The sequence below is a fragment of the Anabrus simplex genome, chromosome 5 (assembly GCF_040414725.1).
Source record: "Anabrus simplex isolate iqAnaSimp1 chromosome 5, ASM4041472v1, whole genome shotgun sequence".
NCBI lineage: Eukaryota > Metazoa > Arthropoda > Insecta > Orthoptera > Tettigoniidae > Anabrus > Anabrus simplex.
Window position 1 is genome coordinate 130,608,364 of NC_090269.1, and position 20,341 is coordinate 130,628,704.

At 38.4% G+C, this 20,341-nt stretch overlaps 2 protein-coding genes across 4 annotated transcripts in view; both read right to left on the reverse strand.

The window, feature by feature from the left end:
- Window positions 1–20,341, reverse strand: part of Rbcn-3B (WD repeat-containing protein Rbcn-3B) — a 438,089-nt gene that overhangs the window by 127,476 nt on the left and 290,272 nt on the right. The window lies entirely within an intron of this gene.
- Window positions 19,316–20,267, reverse strand: LOC137500911 (uncharacterized). The gene is made up of 2 exons (XM_068227583.1): window positions 20,181–20,267; window positions 19,316–20,095 (listed from the first exon to the last, which is right to left on the reverse strand). The coding sequence occupies exons 1-2, from the start codon at window positions 20,185–20,187 to the stop codon at window positions 19,476–19,478; spliced, it is 627 nt and encodes a 208-aa protein (XP_068083684.1). The 5' UTR covers window positions 20,188–20,267; the 3' UTR covers window positions 19,316–19,475.

Sequence of the window (20,341 nt, forward strand, 5' to 3'; positions counted from 1 at the left end):
TTTTAGGACCTGTAGACGAAAAAGTGGTATGGTCTCAAAAAGTTAACACACTACATTTCCAACCCAAAAGCCTATCTCATTGGCAGGGTATAATGTTTAGAGGTTCATTTTGGTCTAGAGGTAGGAGTATTACAGTTGACAGGAGTCGTCCTGAAAGTGAATACTTTCCATATTAACTTCAAATGCAAGGATGATTTCTTGTTTTAAGTTTCCAGCCATTCTCCTTTACCCTGAGCCCCATATTAAAGTAGACTATGGTTATATGAAACAAGAAATGAAACAAAACATTCAGATGATTGCAATGTTCAAAGCTTCTAAAATTAAGGAACCATAACAATAAAAAAACATTACTCTTGAAACGTAGTGAAATAGTTAATACTGTTACAATTATTTTATTCAGTTATATTCCACAATGCTTTTCAGAACTTGTACTCTATCATCAGGTGGAGAAATTGTGACATTCAAGTGTTGCTACATTTGATACAGAATTCTTTTCAAAGAATATTATTTCACTGAAGGGTAAGAGAAGAGCTAGTCCGGCCCTGCGGTGTAGGGGGCAACGCGCCCCCCCCTGTCACCCGGTGGCCCCAGGTTCGATTCCCGGCCGGGTCAGGGTTTTTAATTGTAATAACTATTATCCCTGGCCTGGGGACTGGGTGTTTGTAACATCCTTAATCTTCCTTTCCTCACACACAACATTCCACACTACCGCCATTCCAATTACACACAGGTTCATACAATATGGTGCAAGCAGTAGGGGCAAAAGATCCACATGGGTCGACGCCCCGAACAAACAGCATTAAAGAAAAAGAAAAAAAAAAAGAGAGAGAGAAGAGCTATGTGCAATATGAATTTATTACATCTATGCTGAGTCAACAATAGGTGTGTGGTGTGTGTCAACTCAAAAATATAAAGTTGCTGCTAAAGCTTAATATTGTTTTCAAACATTCAATAATAATAATAATAATAATAATAATAATAATAATAATAATAATAAACAATAATAATAATAATAATAGTTTTTACATCCCAATAACTACTTTTATAGTTTTTGGAACTGCCGAGGTGCCAGAATTTAGGCCCACACTTTTTTTTTTTACATGTCAGTAAATCTACCGATGTGATGCTGATGTATTTGAGCACCTTCAAATACTACCAGACTGAGCCAGGATTGAACCTGCCAAGCTGGGGTCAGAAGGCCAGTGCCTCAACCATCTGAGCCACACAGCCCAGCCATTTTCAATTTTATCATTGACTATGTGATGAGGATGTACAGTATTAATTAATGTCTATAAATTTCTAGTTTCTAAAATGTTCAATTTCATACCTTTTGGATGTGTATTAAATAGAACAACAATGGAAGGTCACTATTTCAACACTTGACAATAGAGTACAAGCTCTGAAAGATGTTGTGGAATAAAACTTATTTTAAAATTGTGACCAGCAACTATATTAATTATTTCATTAAGAATTAATTTGCAGTCACAGACAAGGCCTGCATTGAAACATGGGAAAGTATAAGATTATTGTTGAATGTCAGTGAATAAGAAGAGAAACAAATTAGTTCACTTCACTGCAGTCTGCTCTATAACTGCAAGTCAAGTGTGAGCTGGTTTTGATCTTAAAACAGACACATGAGCATCAGATTACCTTGAGATCACCTGTTGGTTACAGTTAAGGCTTATGTAAGATGTAATATAACCAAAAGGTACAACCAAGAAGAGGATCAAATTATCTACATAAATAGTAAATCAAGGTCATTTTTGTGAAGTACAAATTGAAGATCAGTTTCACAGCTAATACTTCCACCTGAATGTCATACTTGAAAGCATTCAACCAAATTTAATTTTTAGATATCCTGACTTCAGGGGAAACTTCTCAAGGAGATTGTATGTTTGTACAAACCCCGGTTATTTTCCTGAATTCATGATTGTGGTGGTGATTGTTGTTTTAAGAGGAAACAACATGGCAACGATTTTTTCTTAACCAACTAAATGAAAATAGAAATAAACTTGAATTATTTATTCAACAATTGAATTTCAAGAATAAAGTAAAAAAATTAAACACAAATTATTTTATTAAGGCAAAATGGACACACACTCTCTCTTCCCACCCCTACCCCCCAGAGAATACTGTAATTGTCTAATGTTTATACTTCAGAAGGCTGAAGATGACTGAATAAAGCTGAAATTCAAGTTCCTAAAATGGCATAATTCATGGTAAAAAGAACTACATCTAAAACTAACAATAATAATAAAATTCTATGGTCACATTCTCAGAATGAACAATGATAGACTAACCAAAAGAATTCTAAATCTCACACTGAAAGTCAAAAACAACTGGTTAAATGAAATAGAATCAGATCTTCAGGAAATCAACATCAACAATGAAACTGTGAAGAACAGGTCTGCTTTCACAACACTGACTAATAACCGTTGTTTTTCAGAGCCAAAAGCTGGAACTAACGAAACCTGGACAGAAGAACGTAAGAAGAATTTCAGCGAGAGGATGAAGAGATTTTGGGAAGAGAAGAAAGCAAAATGATCCGCTAAATAAGTTCAAGCGTGCTCCCCAGTTGCACATAACGATGTGGGAAAAAAAAAAAATTAACTTTAAGCTTAAATAGTGCTTGAATTTAATGTGATTTCAATTTTATAAACAAAAGCCATGAGACCTATAGTTTTACATGGTATATGAACCACAAGTAGGCCTACTTGAAATTCAATTTCATAAACCTATTCGCAATTCAAATTGCAACTGCCTTGGCAAGAAGCTATCAACAGTGTCACTGAATACCCTGTCCAACTCGTTGGCTGAATTTAAAAAAAATGAATACCCTTGTAAAGAAATCTAACTCTTCAGAGGCATGCAGCAATTTTTCTATTAGAGACAGCTTCTTAAAGGCGAAGAATATTATTCCAACATTATCCATTAAGTCTACTTATCATTAACAAGAAATTTACATACCATTTTGTGCCAACCTGCCACCCAAGATCATTATGAAGGTCATGCATGTCACATAACAATTGCTTTACTTTTTGAAGACAAGATGCTGCTGTGTATCACAGGCAGTGTCCAAATCATGATTCCGAATTTGTGGGTTCTCTCCCAACTGAGATAGCCTACTTTTGAAGAGCAGTCAAAATTGTTAGCTCTCTAAGCATAACTGATGTGTATAAAAGCCTACGAACCATTTTCAGAGTCCTGCTTTGTTACTACATTGTCCAACTAAGGTCAGCAACCCAGCTGAGGCCATAGATGATGATGATGATGATAATGATTAGCATAATGCCAGTTGAAAATCAACAGCTTTATTTATGGCTGTTTAATGCGCACCACTGGTTTTGCATTGTAGCAACTCAATGAGGTCATATGCTGATGATGGTATAGGACCGCGATGGAATCAACCATGGACTTAAGTCAGCCAGGATTTGTCTGGTGTGAAAATGGGGGAACCACAGAAAACCATCTTCAGGACTGCTGACAGTTGGATTTGAACTCGCCATCCCAAATGCAAGCTAACAGTTATACGGTCTGAGCCGCACACAATAAGCAGGAAATAAATATCTCTACCTTCTTATGAATGATTATTTCCTCACATCTCAAATTTAGTCTGTCTATCAGATCATAAACTCAGAAGCTGGCTGGATCCACAAATAGCACCCTCAAAGGTTATGTGGTTATAGGGAAACTGCAAGAAACCAACAGCAGTGCCAAAATGAATCATACTAGGCAATATGAGGAATGTGGTAGTTTTCCCATTGCTTTCCTCACTGAGCCAGAAAATGCTCTAGTAGCACGACTGACTCTATGAACTACACCTTTCATAACACTCGGACGCACTAATCATGCTCCGAATATCATTACTCAGCACCACACATTACCCGTGGCTTCCATACCGTCACAGTCATGGATGAGACTGGGACTTCAGTGAAGTTTACACTTTGCTCTGGTCTGTGGCAAGGATGGATGCAAAAGTACTGTATCCATGATGAAACGGCAACATGTAGAAAACTGATACAAGCAATACATATTAACGAGAGTCCATACACCTGAATTATCAAATACTGTTACTACCTGAAATGAGTAATAAATTTTACTTCATTTCTGATATTCATACGACGTTCATATTTTATCCAGGGGGAAAAACTTCATTAAAGGCCTGCAGAGAATATTTGCAAGTTCATATGCTAATATCAATACAGTGAAATGTATGAGCTTCCTTCACAGCTTCGGTGACCAACAGAGAACCAGTCTACACCAAGGCCATGGTCTGGGCCAGGCACGTTAGTGCTCCAATATAAATGACCGCACCTCTGTCAGATGTACAATAACTCCTGTTCCTCTTAAATCATGCTAGCACAAGAAAAAAAAAATTAGTATGATGTACAGAACTAACCTAACATCCAAAGATGAGTACCTCTGTGCAAGTAATGAATGATCATGATGATGATGATTGTTGTTTAAAGTAGCCTAACATTGAGGTCATCGGCCCCTAATTGTACGAAATGTTATGACAATTTAAAAATCCATAATCCTCCACTGACGACGAAGAATGAATGTATGGATATGAAGTTAAAACAATCAGTGGATCTGACCCGCAATGCCCCACATTCCTAGAAATTAGCATTAAACAATAATTTTACTGACCAAGGGACTGCTTCTAAAGCACAATACTGAATCGATGAGGCTTGTAGTCGAAATAGGTCCAAAATCCAGATCATCGGCTCTTCATAATGGTACTTATCGCTAGGAAAATAGAATCATGCTATTTGTCATGTTGCGGTACTAATCAAAAGTAGCATATACTCGCGGTATTCCACACATTATGGTACTACTCACAGGTAATGAAATTCGCACACGTAACACAGACCTATGGTGTTTCGCACACTGCGGCACTATTTACAGGCAACATAACTGGACTAACCACAAGGACCCGCACTATCACGTGGTGTTCCTCACATAGTGGGTACTAAGCATAGGCAAGGCAGAACCATGGTGTCTCTCATCCCATGGTGTTGCTGATATAGAAGTACGAATCACAGGTACTGTAAAATGCATCCTGAGCCACACATTGTCGCTACTAATCACAAACAAATTTTGTACCTAACATAGTGGTACTACGCGCAAGTAAAAGTGACCCATGGTGTTCCCTGCATGATGGTACTAATTACAAGTAGTCTCATGTTTCTAATTTGATCATCCCTTGGTTGCACCAGTCGCCTCTTACGACAGGCAGGGGATACTGTGGGTGTATTCTTCGTCTGCATCCCCCACTCAGAGGGGGTTGTGTGTTTGGTCCGTGAGAGGTATTTTATTTCCCTCAAGTCCGCCGGCAAGCCGGTTAGGACCCCCCTATCCGACACCTGGGATGCGCCACGTGGGAGTATCACCTCTCCCCTTCCTACGCCAGCGTAGTAGGTTCGTGGCAAGTAATGAAGGGCCTTGAAGAGGAAGTCAGAATACGTAAACTTTGTGAACTTTATGGACAAATGGGATGGAATGGTCATTTCCAATGTCAGGTGTATGCTTAATTTCTTTAGGCTTCCTAGGACAATGCCTCTTATTTATGAAGCTGTGAACACAGACCATCTCACAATTGTAAACAAGCTTGTGAAGGCATTTGATCATGTACCACATTATAAAATTCAGGAAACTCAATCATCAAAAATTACCTGTGGTTTTCCCTCCCCAGTGCAGTATGGGCTCATCAGTTGCATACCGCACCTTCCCAAGACACTTCAAAGATCATCATCGACCGAACAAGTGGCTGTACGAATTGGGTCATGTAGCTATCAGCATGCATTCAGAAGATAGTGGATTCAACCCCCACTATCAGCAGCCCTGAAGATGGTTTTCTGTGGTTTCCTATTTTCACAACAGGAAAAGCTAGGGTTGTACCTCAATTAAGGCCATGGTAGCTTCCTTCCCACTCCTAGCCCTATCCTATCCCATCGTTGTCGCCGTAAGACCTATCTTTGGTGGTACGACGTAAAGCAAATTGTAAAAAGAATCATCATCAGATTCAATCAAATCTCACACTTTTTAAAAATATAACTTATGAATTGATTAATATTATTGAAAATTCTAAAACTATTTATGTCAAAACCTGGTCCAGTGGACCAGTGAGGAGAAAACCACTACATGAGTAATTTATTAAGAAAGTTGTAACATTAAACAATTATTGGAAGAGTAGACACGGACACTTCTCAAAAATATAATTCATAAGTTATAAATTTTAAAAATAGTAATCATGTTCAGGTTGGTCTGTACTGACTATATAACTTGAGAAAAATATAGTTTAACCCCCTAATTAATGCACAATATTAAAATCTAGAAAGATTATAGAACAAAAGTGAACTTTCTATCAATGAGCTCCAACATTTTGTTTTGAATTGTCTCAAGTACCAATACTGCATTCATGATCCTTCTTTCAAATGTACCTATGTTAAAATCATTTCATACATCTACCGTACAGTATATGTGCTTTCAATCTTATTTAACTGTTTGTGTAATGATGATGGGTCCAAGAGCCAAAACTGTCCACTTTTGTTTCATAAATAATCTGTCTAGATTATAATATTGTGCATTGATTAGGTGGTTAAACTATATATTTCTGAAGAAAAAAAAAAAAAGAAAAAAAAAGTGTGTATTTGATGGAATCTGATGATGTTCTTTCAAGAGGCTGAGCTCGATAGCTGCAGTCGCTTAAGTGAGGCCAGTATCCAGTATTCAGAAGATAGTGGGTTTGAGCCACGCTGTCAGCAGCCCTGAAGATGGTTTTTCATGGTTTCCCATTTTCACACCAGGCTGTACCTTAAATAAGACCACGGCTGCTTCCTTCCCACTTCTAGCCATTTCCTGTCCTATCATCGCCATAAGACCTATCTGTGTCGGTGCGACATAAAGCAACTTGCAAAAGAGAGTCCTTTCGAGAACGAAACACGCCATTCTATTCTAACCATGTTTCTTTTTCAATCATAATCTGTTATTACATGTTTTCTTTTTCAGGTATTTTCATAATGTTATTTATTCATAAGTTAGTTTTGATAGACTAAAAAACCTAACAGTTATACATTTACTATACGTGTCATACTATTTTCAAACGGATACACCAAAAATGAATGAAACTATTAATATTTTGAACAGTTAGGCCCGGTTTCATCAACACATGTTAAATATATACTAACAAGTATTAATACGGAGTTAAAAATTTAACATCTTGTTAGGTTTCTTGCGTTTCATCAAACTTTTCTTGTGAAATGTTAACTAATCGACTGTTAACTCTCCCAATATTGCGAACTGGTGCGAATCAAGGAGGCAGTGGTACGAACATGCTAGGTTTGTTCCAACAAGAACGGGGACAGTTTGCAAACTGGCAGACGCATGCACAGTACGGAAAGAGCTTTCCAACAAACTTCAAACTCAAACGCGGACTCGGAGTCGGTTGTTCCAACAGACTATGGACCGTTCATGAACCAGTTTGCGGACTGGCAAAGCAGTTCGTGCTCCAGATCAAGAACTGTTCGTCAGTGACATGCGCAGTACATCAAAATAAGTGTGAGCTATGCATTGTGGTCCTAGCTGTCACCTGGTGAAGCGTGAACACCTGATCAGTCATCACCTGGCGCGAGCAGAGGACACGTACCCGTACAGTTAAACAGAAGCACGGCGTAGTTACATATACACATAACAGTATTAAAAAGTCATTTGACTGCACACTAAGGTACACGAGAATGACGCATGACGATTTTGACGTTTTTGAAGGCGATTCTGATGATGATCGTATGGACTCAGACTCCAGTGAAGATGATCTAGGGATATATTACAATATCCCAAAAGCGAAAAATGAAGATTATTTAGGCAAGTTATTACAATTTTTTTTTTTAGTCTGCAATTATGTTTAAATGATATTTATTTTCACTACATGTAACTCATAATTTTGTACCCTTTCTCTCTTCCCGCCTATAGAAGAAACAGTACCTCTCTATGACAATCAAACGTTCAAGGAGCATTTTCGCGTCAGTAGGGAGATAGTGGAAAGTATAGCAGGAAGGTATGAAGGAAGTGACCAATACAAACATCAGTCTGGCCAATATGGAAAACTTTCTGCACTGAGTCAGGTTTGTCTGCAGCTGCAATAATAATAATAATAATAATAATAATAATAATAATAATAATAATGATTATTATAATAATCATTAAGTGTTGCTTTTCCAATATAGGTTCTGATTTTCCTGTGGTTTATTGGGCATCAGACTGCAAGTTTCCAGGATGTTGCAGATCGGTTTGACATTTCTTTGAGCTCTCTGCATAGAACTGTCAAACGATTGGCTGTCTTCATTAGTAACTTATCTCCACAAGTGATCACTTGGCCTGCTGAAGTTGAGAAAGTACATATCGAGCAGCATTTCAGGGAAAGTGGATTTCCTGGTGTCACTGGTGCCATAGATGGCTGTCATATTGAAATTGACAAGCCTGCAAATGATCCTGACTCAACCACTGTTATTAAAATTAATGGATGTGTGTATATACTGGTAGAGCAGTTGATTATTTACAGTACTTTTAATTTTCAGATGCAAGCTGTTTGTAACCACAGGCGAAAAATTTTGGATGTGTTTCTGGGGTATCCTGGTTCTGTGCATGATAGAGTATTTAGGCAATAATTTAGAAGAAAAATGTGGTCAGTATTTTCTTTTAGGTGACAGTGGCTATCCTCTGAAGAGAAACCTACTAACCCCCTTCAGAGACAGAGGCCAATTGACCGAACATCAGGATAATTACAATGTGAGACTGGCTAGAAGTAGATATGTTATTGAACACACTTTCGGTATACTAAAACAAAAATTTAGGCAACTGTATCATGTAAAATTGAGAGATATCCAACTCATTGCACATTTGATTAGGGCAGCTTGTGTTCTGCATAATATATCTATCAATGAGGGATTTGTGTTCAATGAAGGACACTTCCTCTAAAGCATTACTTTGTCAATTTTATATATTTTTCATCTAAACAGTGTTATGTGGCTGAAGATGTTGATAATATATGAAACATGTACCACTTTTGACCATTAAAAATTGCCTTAAGCAATCATTGTATCGACTAGGTGGAAAATAAATAAATACTTAATTGTGAATTCAATGAATATGTCGGGGTTAATGTAATTCCTCAAGTTCAGTTCCATCCAGAGGATGAGGAGGACTTAAATGACGACAGGGATGCAGCAATGATAAGAGAAAACATAGCTCTCAGATTGTAGGTCTGCACGTAGGGCTGTTGCCTAGGAATCAGTTTCCCTATCAATTGTTTACCTAGTCTTTTCTTAAATGATGTCAAAAATGTGGAGAAATGTAGAACATTTCCCTTGATAAATGATTCCATTCCTCTGCCTGTAAGTTAATATTTGCCCCAATTTTTCCTGTTGAATTCCAATTTTATTTTCATACTATCATATTTCCTACCTTTAAAAAATCCACACAAGGTTATTTGTCTGCTGATGTCACTCCACCTCATCCTTTCACTGACCACTGACACCTGGGAACATACCACTTACTCGAGCATTTTGTTTCCTCACTCGCAAGTCTTCCGGCCCAAAAATAGTGTTTTAAATGAGGAAATGAAGTTGATATTTAACCTGCTTGAAGCAAGAGAATTTTTATATGTAACATACATCTTCATTACAGACTGTTATGCCTTGCAACATTCCATCTGCAAGCCTTTGTGAATATACAGCACTAAATGCCTCCACAATCCTCTATTTGTAGCTAGCCTCTGTGTCCTCATTTAGTTCCACACATCTCATCTTTAAATCATAGGAAACAAGTCTCACCATTGTCGTCTGGGCCACCCTGTACGTCTCTTAACCTCCATGATTGAGTCCATTATTATCCTAGGTAACCTATCCTCCTCTATTCGCCTTACGTGACCCTACTGCAGAAGCCAGTTTATGCATACAGCTTCATCAAGGAATTGATTGTTAACTCAGCCTTTATGTCTTCATTGTAAAATTCCTCCTGCCATTGTCTCTGCCTGTTTGTTCCAGTGAACATTCTCACTATTTTCATGAGTTACTGCTGGTCTGAAAACAGATTGGTGCAAAGATAGTTTTGTCTGGGAGCTGACTGCTTCCTTACAAAATACTGTTGATCGCAAGTGCAAACTTCCTGCATTTGCTTTGCTGCACCTTCATTCATTCTCACTTACTAGGTATACTACCATCCCGGGAAAATGCACATCCTAAATTCTTCAAATGATCTACCTATTCCAGCTTTGTATCCCCAACCTGACATTCAGTTCTCTTGGATTTCTTCGCTACTGACATCTGGTTAGTCTTGGAAAGGCTAATTTTCATATCATACTCATTGCGTCTATTTTCAAGTTCCAAGATATTACACTGCAGGCTTTCAGCACAATCTGACATAAAGATCCAGTCGTCAGCATAGGCTGCTCACTACATTTCAACTTAACTGAATCCCTCCCAGCCACTTTATACCTTTCAGCAGATGATCCATCTAAACATTGAAGAACAGAGGTGAAAGATTACAGCCTTGTCTAATCCCTGTAAGTACCTTCAACCAAGAACTCTTTCTACCATAAGATTTCACTGCAGGCCAACTGAAATGCCACTGATTGCTTTCAGTAATCTACCCATAATCCCCCAGTACAGCTACCATCCTTTCTCCCATATGCCTGCTCTAGATCTATGAAACATAATTGTCTATTCCTCTCGTAGAATTTTTCAGTTACCTGATGCATACTGAAAATCGGATCCTGACAGCCCCTTGGTGATTTGAAACTACATAGGATTTCTACCAACTTGCTCTCAACCACTGATCACATGCTCCTTTCCAAAATGCCAGTTAATGCCTTGCCAGGTATAGGGCCTACAGTTCAATGAAATACCTTGATAGTTGTTGCAGTTCTTCCTGTTGCTTACAGGTAGGTGAAATTTTTGCTTTTGCCCAATCAAAAGTTCTCTTACTAACATTACATGCTAATCTTATTACTCTATGAAGCCTGCCTTCCCACTATATTTCACCAGTTCAGGTATAATTTCATCCATTCTTTCTGCTTTCTCAACCATAATTTCACTGACATCATTGTCCTTCCCATGAGCTTGGTTATTTGCGACGTCAAGAGAAACATATCCTTATAAGCTGAAATGATGAAAATATTCCTTCCACCTTTTCAGTGATTCCCTTTGATCTAATGTGAGTTCACCTGATTTACCCAGAACACTTTTCATTTCATTTTCCACTTCCAATATTCTTTATTATTGTCCAGAAAGGTCTCCTTGCAGCTTCACCTAGCTTCTCCAGGTTATTACCAAAATCTTCCCATGACTTCATCTTTCATTCAACAATTATTTGTTTCGCCCTGTGTCTTCCACCTAAGTACAATTCTCAGTCTGCATCAGTCCTTGTTTGAAGCCATTTCTGATATGCCTTCCTTTTATATTTACAGGCTGCTTTCAGTTCATCATTCCACCAAGGCGATTGATTGCTTTTCCCATTATTACACACAGTTGTTCCTGGGCATTCCCTTGCTGTTTCTACTACACTACCCCTGTATGCCACCCATTTTCTTCTGTGTGCCGAACCTGCTTACTATCTATTGTTGGGATGCTTTCACTAGTCATATCCATGAGCTTGTGCCTAATTTCCTCATCCTGGAGATTTTCTACACTTATTTGTCTGCAGACAGATTTTGTTTTCGCTATCCTAGACCTGGAAATACTTAGTTCACTACAGATCAGATAGTGCTCTGTCTCATCAAAAAATCCTCAGAATACTCGCACATTCCCAACATATTTCCTGAATTCACAGTTAGTTATGATATATATACTGTTATAGATCTGGTACCTCTACCGTCCCATGTGTAGCAGTGAATACCCTTACGATTGAAGAATGTATTCATAACAGCTAATCCCATACTAGTACAGAAGTCCAATAAACACCTCCCTTTTCTATTAACTTCCATATCTTGCCCACATATACTCATCACCTTGTCATATCCTTCATTTCTATTTCCAACTCGCATATTGGAAATGCCCATCAGCACTAACCTGTCCTTAATGTTGACCCTCACTATGATGTCATTCACTGCTTCATAAAACTTACCAATATTTTGTGGATGATGTTATACCATATTCAGTAATAAATAAGTTACTGGACTGTAAGCGACTACCAAAAGACCTCAACAAAGTTGTAGATGGACAGCACTTAATGGTATGATGGTAAACAGGATGAAAAGGTAAATAATTGATAGATAATCTGTTGCTTGGCAAAAGCCCTAAATGTAAATAAGTGATAGTTGATTTATCCTCATCTGCATCCTCACATGGTAAACAGACTGAGACAACTCTCATCCTAATTTCTCCAACAGCTAAATCTACCCACATCTTTTGCTTATATAGCTGCTTAAGAGATATCACTACTTCCGCTGTGCAGTCCTATCCTACAGTCTGCCCTTCGCTCTTTAACACTCGTTGAGATCACTTTATTATATCCTACTTATTTCTAGTTATCTCCCCTCACCTGAATGTCATTAACTCTAACACATGCAGACACATTCTCTTTGCTGACTCAGCCATTTCTATTTTCTTTCTTCCATAAGCCCTATTAATATTGATAGCTCCCCATTGAATTCCATTTTCTTCGCCAAGTGGTTTCCAAGCAGTCCCTCACCTATCAAATGGAAGTGGAACTCTGTTACTCCCATAGTTCCGAGGCTTGCTTGAAACGTTCTGATGGTGGTGGTGGTGATTATTGTCTTAAGAGGAAGTACAACTAGGTAATCATCTCCTATATAACAATAATCAGAGATAAAAAATCAAAGGGATCCAGCACTTCGAAACATTATAATATCGGCCAAAGAAAGACAAGGGCCACAAAATGGGGTGAAAATGAAAGACCACCTAGGCCTCGATACCTAATACCGTTGGGGTTTGAAAAGAACAAGAGTTAACCAAGGGAGGTTGAATAGGACAGATGAAAGTGAGGAGCTTGGCCCAAGTAAGTGGAAGCAATGCCAGGACTCAGATTGTAGTTATTTGTAAACTGTCCCCAGTTGCTTTTTAAGTGTGTCTTGGAAAACCATACCTGCCAACTTTACAAAACCAAAAATCAGGAGATTTCGATATGAAAATCAGGAAAAATCAGGAGAAATCAGGAGATACATTATTGGTCAAAACTGCTTATTCTACGTCTAGCACAGTACAGCACTATGATATATTTATAACACTTATTGTTTCAAAGCTACAAGGCTAAAAATTACACATCTCTATTCCCTCACAGGAAGTATGCGAGTGAAATGATCGGTCTCTGATAATATTTCCAAAAATAGCATGAATTCATGCTCCACACGTGTGAATCAGTCATGCACTTAGATGTCCTTACTTATCAAATGCATAGATTAATATATTGCATCAAGCTTCCGTGCGATTATGCGAAGCGCAATACTATCTGTATCAAATAACTGGCTGATGTACTCATGCTTTGCTACGGAATTCTCAGAAAGACTGTCCTTACAGTTTTCCCAACTGAAGTGTCAACATAGGTCATTACAATGACGTCAGTACGAATGTTGCGATTAAAAACAATGCTGTCATATGAAATATTCGAAAAAATATAAAACAGCACATTTTCTTACTTTTAACGAAAATAACACGGTGTCGATCTAACAGTTCAAAGTTCCAGAGCTAGAATGACCAGGACATAGACAGCCGTGAACACTCCTGCGTAATTATTCCGTTTAAGTGTGCACACTGCTCATTCCAATCACTGCCCCAGAGTAGGGATTGAATAGCTCGAATACTATGCTGATCCAGTGTGTTACATACCAGTAGTATCAGGAAATTTATGAACCAGAGGAATAGCATGCTAAAGAAGAGAGAGATCTAACTTCCCTGTTACTTTCTGCCAATATTCAGGCAGGCTGTTATACTCAATAACAGTACACAGCAGTAATCCCATCTATCGGAGATAAATGGCAGAAGAATACACAAAGCACATCACATCAAACAATGGCCAATGTAATGTTATTGTTGATCAATTTTATGAGCTTTCTATACTGCAAGCCTTCACATTTAGTTTTCTTCTGACTCTGTGATATTAGAGCATCTAATGTAAAGTGAGTCCTCCTTTCTTTCATGACTCCCTCTTGTGTTATTATTCCAGCGATCGTTCCTTCATGACTTTTTTCTCATTCTTATAATCATCTTCACAATTTAATTTCATTTTAGTCTGTACACTAAAACTGAATAAGACATAAATAATCGGAAATAGTATTCTCTATTACTTAGTTACGTAGTAATTTTCGATAGGCTAAGATAGGTAATCAAAAATTAAATTTCTGGCACCTTCCCCTAAACTACCATTTCGAACAGGGTGAATAAAATTATGTATAGCATAGACTGTGGTTCCTTATTCCCCGACATAACATACCAATTTTCATTAAATTCTGTTCTCCCATTTTCTCGTACCTCGGCGCTTATATGGGCTTAGCAACAAATATCCAAATTCATGAATATCTCTTATCACAGCCGGTACAGTAAAAATGTATGACATAAACGATACGAAATTTAGTTATATATAACTTTAGTTATATAGTATTTATCAACAGGGCCAATAAAAAAATATAAATATTTGAGAATTACATCTTAGGCCTTCCCCTCAACTACCATTTCACTCGGCGTGAATAAAATTATTTATGGCCTAGATTGTAGCAACCTATTCCCCGACTTTATATACCGATTTTCATTAAATTCTCTTCGGCCGTTTTCTCGTGATGGGCGTACATACATACATACATACATACATACATACATACATATATGCATACAGACAGAAATTAGGGAAAATTAAAACTTGCATTTCACCTTGTTACTGCGGTCACGGCCGGTACGGAGATGTTTTTTTTTTCTTTTTTTTTTCTTTTTTTTTTCTGAGCAATGTGCAGACAAAACTCTCTATTTATATTGAGATAAAATTAGTCAGAATTTTCTCCAAATGGCTCCTAAAATCTCTAGAAAAGTCACTAGTCGTTATCATTGAAATTCTGTCACTAAAATACTTTAAAAAAAAGACTATATATAACGACTAGTCTCTAGAATCGTCTAGACTGATGTGAACGAACACGAAAACAGCACGCGAAACGAGAGATTGACAATCGATATACGCGTCGCGATATACAGGTTTCAATAAACATCGCACATTCGCGCACATTAATAAACGTCGATATTTCGTTTGAAAGCGGCCAATGAGCGAAGGACTTCTGGCCACTGGCGTAAAAAAAGCTGAAACAGCAAGATTTGAAAACAAATGTCTGAAGTTCACCAAAAAATAAGCTAAAATCGGGAGGCGGGAAAAACTGTCGAAAATCGGGAGTCTCTCGCCTAAATCGGGAAAGTTGGCAGGCATGGAAAACGTAATGAGAGTATGGGAAGAAAAGCTGAAGGAGGAACCCACCATAAGATAAGGCGAGTCAGCTTGACATGTGGTGTTTGTATGCACTGGAAAAGCATTCTTTTGGATTAGACACATTAGTAAACCTCCTGAACTGATTTGACAGTTCATGCATAAAAAAGCTTTTTTCAGTGAAGCTCAACTTGTACGATTCCAGCAAGTTATAGCAGATATTTTAGGTTCAGGTGGTCAAATGGACTGTATTGCTATTGATTTTTCAAAGTCTTCTTAAAGGATATATCGTGGGAGTAGTAATAAAAGTGAGGGCTATTGAATTAGACAAAAGAGTGGTTGAGGGGTGGCTAAATTTCTAGAAAAGAGAACTAAGAGAATTAGAGTAGGTGAAGTGTTATCTGATCCTGTAATGATTAAGAGGGGGTCCCACAGGACAGTATTACCGGAACTTTGTTTTTTTCTTATAAACATGAATTTAGGAAAGCAACAGATAGGGAATCTGCCACCTGGGCGACTGCCCTAAATGCAGATCAGTATTGATTGATTGATTGATTGATGAATAAAGAACTCTTAACTTGCATTCGTGAGATAGTGGGTTCGAACCCCACTGTAGGCAGGCCTGAAAATGGGTTTCCGTGGTTTCTCATTTTCATACCAGGCAAATGCTGGGGCTAAACCTTAATTAAAGCCACGGCTGCTTCCATACCACTCCTAACCCTTTCCTATCCCATCATAGTCATAAAGTAACTGTGTTGGTGCAACGTAAAGCAACTTGTCTCCACTAAAGAACCAGAATCATGCTATTTTCGGATGACGCTTCTCTGTATAGAGCGAGTGTTGTGGGATGAACAGCGGATAATGATAATGAGAGGAAAAGTCCTGAGTTTGAATTACTGTGTTAATGGGGTGATAGTACCTCGTGGGGAACACTGTAAGTAGCTAGATGTTAATGTAAGGAATGATCTTCATGATGTTAAGAAAGGTTACAGATCTGTTCACATAGTTATGAGGGTATTTAGGGGTTGTAGTAAGGATGTAAAGGAGAGGGTGTATTAAGTCTATGATAGAACCCCACTTAGAGTATGGTTCTACTATACGGGACCCACACCAGGACTACTTGTTACGAGAACTGGAAAAGAACCAAAGAAAATCAGCACGATTTGTTCTGGGTGATTTTGGACAAAGAGTAGGCCTAGTGTTACAAAAATGTTGCGAACTGTGGGCTGGGGAGCCTTGGGAGTAAGGAGACGAGATGCTTTACTATGTGGTATGTTTCGGGCTGTCACTGGAGAGATGGAATGAAATGACATTGGTAGACAAATAATCTTGAACGGAGCTTTTAAAAGTAGGAAAAATCTTGCTATGAAGATAAAGTTGGAACTCAACAGGACAAATTAGGTCAAATATTAATTGATAAGATGAGCAGTAAGGGAATGGGATACATTATCAAGGAAAATGTTTGATAACTTTACAAGACTTTGAAATTGTTTAGGAAAAAGGTAGGTAAACAATAGATAAGGTATCTGCCACCTGAGCAATAGCCCTAAATGCAAATCAATGGTGATTGATAAGACTAGGGTGCATATACATCGTTTGGCTTCTGCTGACAATATTACAATCCTTTCTGAGGATGTTCAAACAGCATTCATCAAGGTTAAGCTTTTGAAAGGAAGGAGAAAGTTTAATAATAATAATAATAATAATAATAATAATAATAATAATAATAATAATAATCGTATGGCCTCAGCTACCGTGTGCAGACATTTCGATTTGACGCCATCTGGCTGTCTGCTCGTCAATTTCGACGTTCCGTTTTACTCTAGGGGAAAGTTGAACTTCAGATATCTGTTGTGAAAGCATAATTCATGACCGAGATAGGAAATGGATGTTAAGGTTATTCCAAGTGAATGTCTCGATGGACAAATGGACTACTTTATTTCAGAATTACGCGAAGTTATCATTCTGCCAGGAATACCAGTAATGTCAACTTTACCATCAACATCATCAGTTTCTGTGCTGCTCAGTGTTGCAAACAATATGGAGTGCAAATTGAGGATACAGCTGACGAAAATGTTGATCAACCTGTATGAAAAATATAGATCCAAATATGGGGAGCTTTTAAAATTAGAAATGTAAAGCAGATATGGATTGTTACAGCAGAAGTTCTAAGAGGAGACTTGCAAATGAACATCTCACCTAATAATTGTGAGAAGTGGAGAGTGCTCAAAAGGAACTGCAAAAAGCACGTAGGTAATAAAAATGCCACTGGATGGGGTAGGAAGTACTTTGATTATGGTGAAGAACAATACCTTAATAAGTGTGTCTTCATCAAAACTAAAATCAGGTTCTACACTATGGTAAATTAAACCAGAATGTCTCTTTGCTACAGAGTGTATGTTTTTCATGAAAACAGAAGACTGTGAATCCTGTCATAGTATTGAACAGCGACACTGTCCATGTGGCAACTACCATGGATGAGGAAGGTGGAGAAATAGTTCAGCAGCAGGAAGAAAACAACAGCGAACAGCAATGGGGCCCGTTGAAGACTACAACAGGTAGGGGTTCTGACACAGGAAGAATTAAGACCAGTACAGAAATAAATTGAAAGAACGTCTGATATGATCAGGAAGAGGAGAGTTTAGTTCTTTAGTCACACAGTAGGGATGGTTAATGCCCCACTCACAAAACAAATTTTAAATCACGTTCACAAGAGTAAGAATGGCAATCAGTGGGTGTAAGGAATAGAGAGATATGGCAGAGATGGGAATAACAGCATACATAATACTGGACAACAACTTTTAGAAGAATGAGACAAAATTTGAAAACGTTTCATCATTAGCCCAGCCCGTGGACCGCTATTCACACAGACGTGTAACGACTGTCGTTTGTTTTCTCGCTCGTGGCTGCCTTGGAAAGGATGTTCTGCACCAGTGCTCAGTGCTGCCAACCTCTGTACTTAGGAACTATGCTTCAAATTGTATACGGCTAGGACAGGATCTAGTCAAGACCATTGGTCTGGACGGTTAGGATTCTTGCCGTGGACAAGATCATTGGTCTGGACGGTTAGGATTCTTGCCATGGACAAAACCATTGGTCTGGGCGGTTAGAAGCTGCGAAGCGACGTTAGGCCCCTAGTTTCGTATACGGTTAGGATAGGATCTAGGGAAGACCATTGGTCTGGAGGGTTAGGATTCTTGCCGTGGACAAGACCATTGGTCTGGGCGGTTAGAAGCCGCGAAGCGGCGTTAGGCCCCTAGTTTCGTATATGACTTGCGCTTTTATTGTGCTGCGGTTGGTAACGGATTATCATCAACATACTTGACGGGAAGGGGATCACGTGCCACTTTACATTGGCCAATAAGAATACAAGTACCTACTTCAGAAATGAGCATGGCGTGTAATAATCTTTATTAGGTTATAGTAAATATACTTCTTGGGGCGGGATGGTGGGTTCCTGGACATCGCAAAGAACACACTTCTCCTCTGAGATGCTCTCCAAGTAAGATTTCACTAATTCCACTCACTTGTAACATTACAAATTACGCCGGTCTATGGGCTGTACTAATGCCAATGTTTCCAGGAGAAAGAAGGAACAAAATAACTTCTGGACAGAAGAGGGGAGGAAAAAAACACAGTGGAATAATGAAGAACTATTAACTATTGGAAAACAGGAAACAAACAGAAATGATTGCAATGGGTTATTTTATGTGGTCCAAAGATCATCAAAATCAAGAAAAGAAAAACGAATAATAATGTAAATTGTCACATCAAAAACAAGAGCATTAATACTTACCAAAAAACAAACAAACAAATATAACACTATATAGTTTTAAACACTGTGATGGGTGCACAAATGACATTCTTTTTCCTTCAAGATATTGTTCCTTTCTTCCACTAACTGAATTACTCGATCATTCTTCCTCTTTGTTTCTTCCAGTCTTGCTGACTCAATCTTTAGGCGTTTCTCCTGGTAGCGTAATCTATCCTGCCTCATTTTTTTTCCAAAACACCAGACTTCCTCTTCATTGCAGTTTTTTTCTTCATTACTGGTACATTTACTTTACCTGCTTCATGCTGTTCACTGTTGTTTTCTTCCGGAAGTAGTTCTCCATCTTCCTCATCCATGGTAGTTGGCACATGGACAGTGTCACTTTCAACACTATGACAGGATTCACAGTCTTCTTCTCAGCAAAAATCCTGTCCATTTCCTCCGCATAATCGAAATACTTCCTACCCCTTCCAGTGGCATTTTTGTTGTCTACGTACTTCTTATGGTTCCTCTCAAGCACTCTCCACCTATTCTCACAATGATTAGGTGAGATGTTCATTTGCAAGTCCTCACTTAAAACCTCAGCGATGACCACCCACATCTGTTTAACATTTCTAATTTTGAAACTTCCCACTTTTGGTCTATATTTTTCATACAGGTCTATCAACATTTTTGACACCTGAACACTCCATTTGCACTCACTACTGCTCATAGGGCTGTGCAGCATAGACGATGTTGAAGGTACTGGCACTCCTGGCAGTGCAGAAACGGATGACGGTACAGGTACTCCTGGCACCGTAGACCCCGAGGTTGACGGTACCGGTACTCCTGGCAGCGTAAAAACCGACGATGTAGACGGTACCGGTAATCCTGGTACACGTGGTAAGATGATAAATCCATGTAATTCTGGAATAAAGTAATCATTATTTTAGAAACAGGTCCATTAGTCTATAATCTTATTAGTTGAGTCATTTTATTGCCATTTACTTACCTTCCATTGAGTAGGCCTAACAAGTTGTTTAGCACAAATTAAATTTAGCGGAGATGATCACGAACACCTGTTCAAAGAGAACAAGCACCTGTTTATCCACGGTTGGAACCGTTGTTGGAACAAACCTGCTGCTTTACAGCGCGCTCCGATGCGCTTTTGTT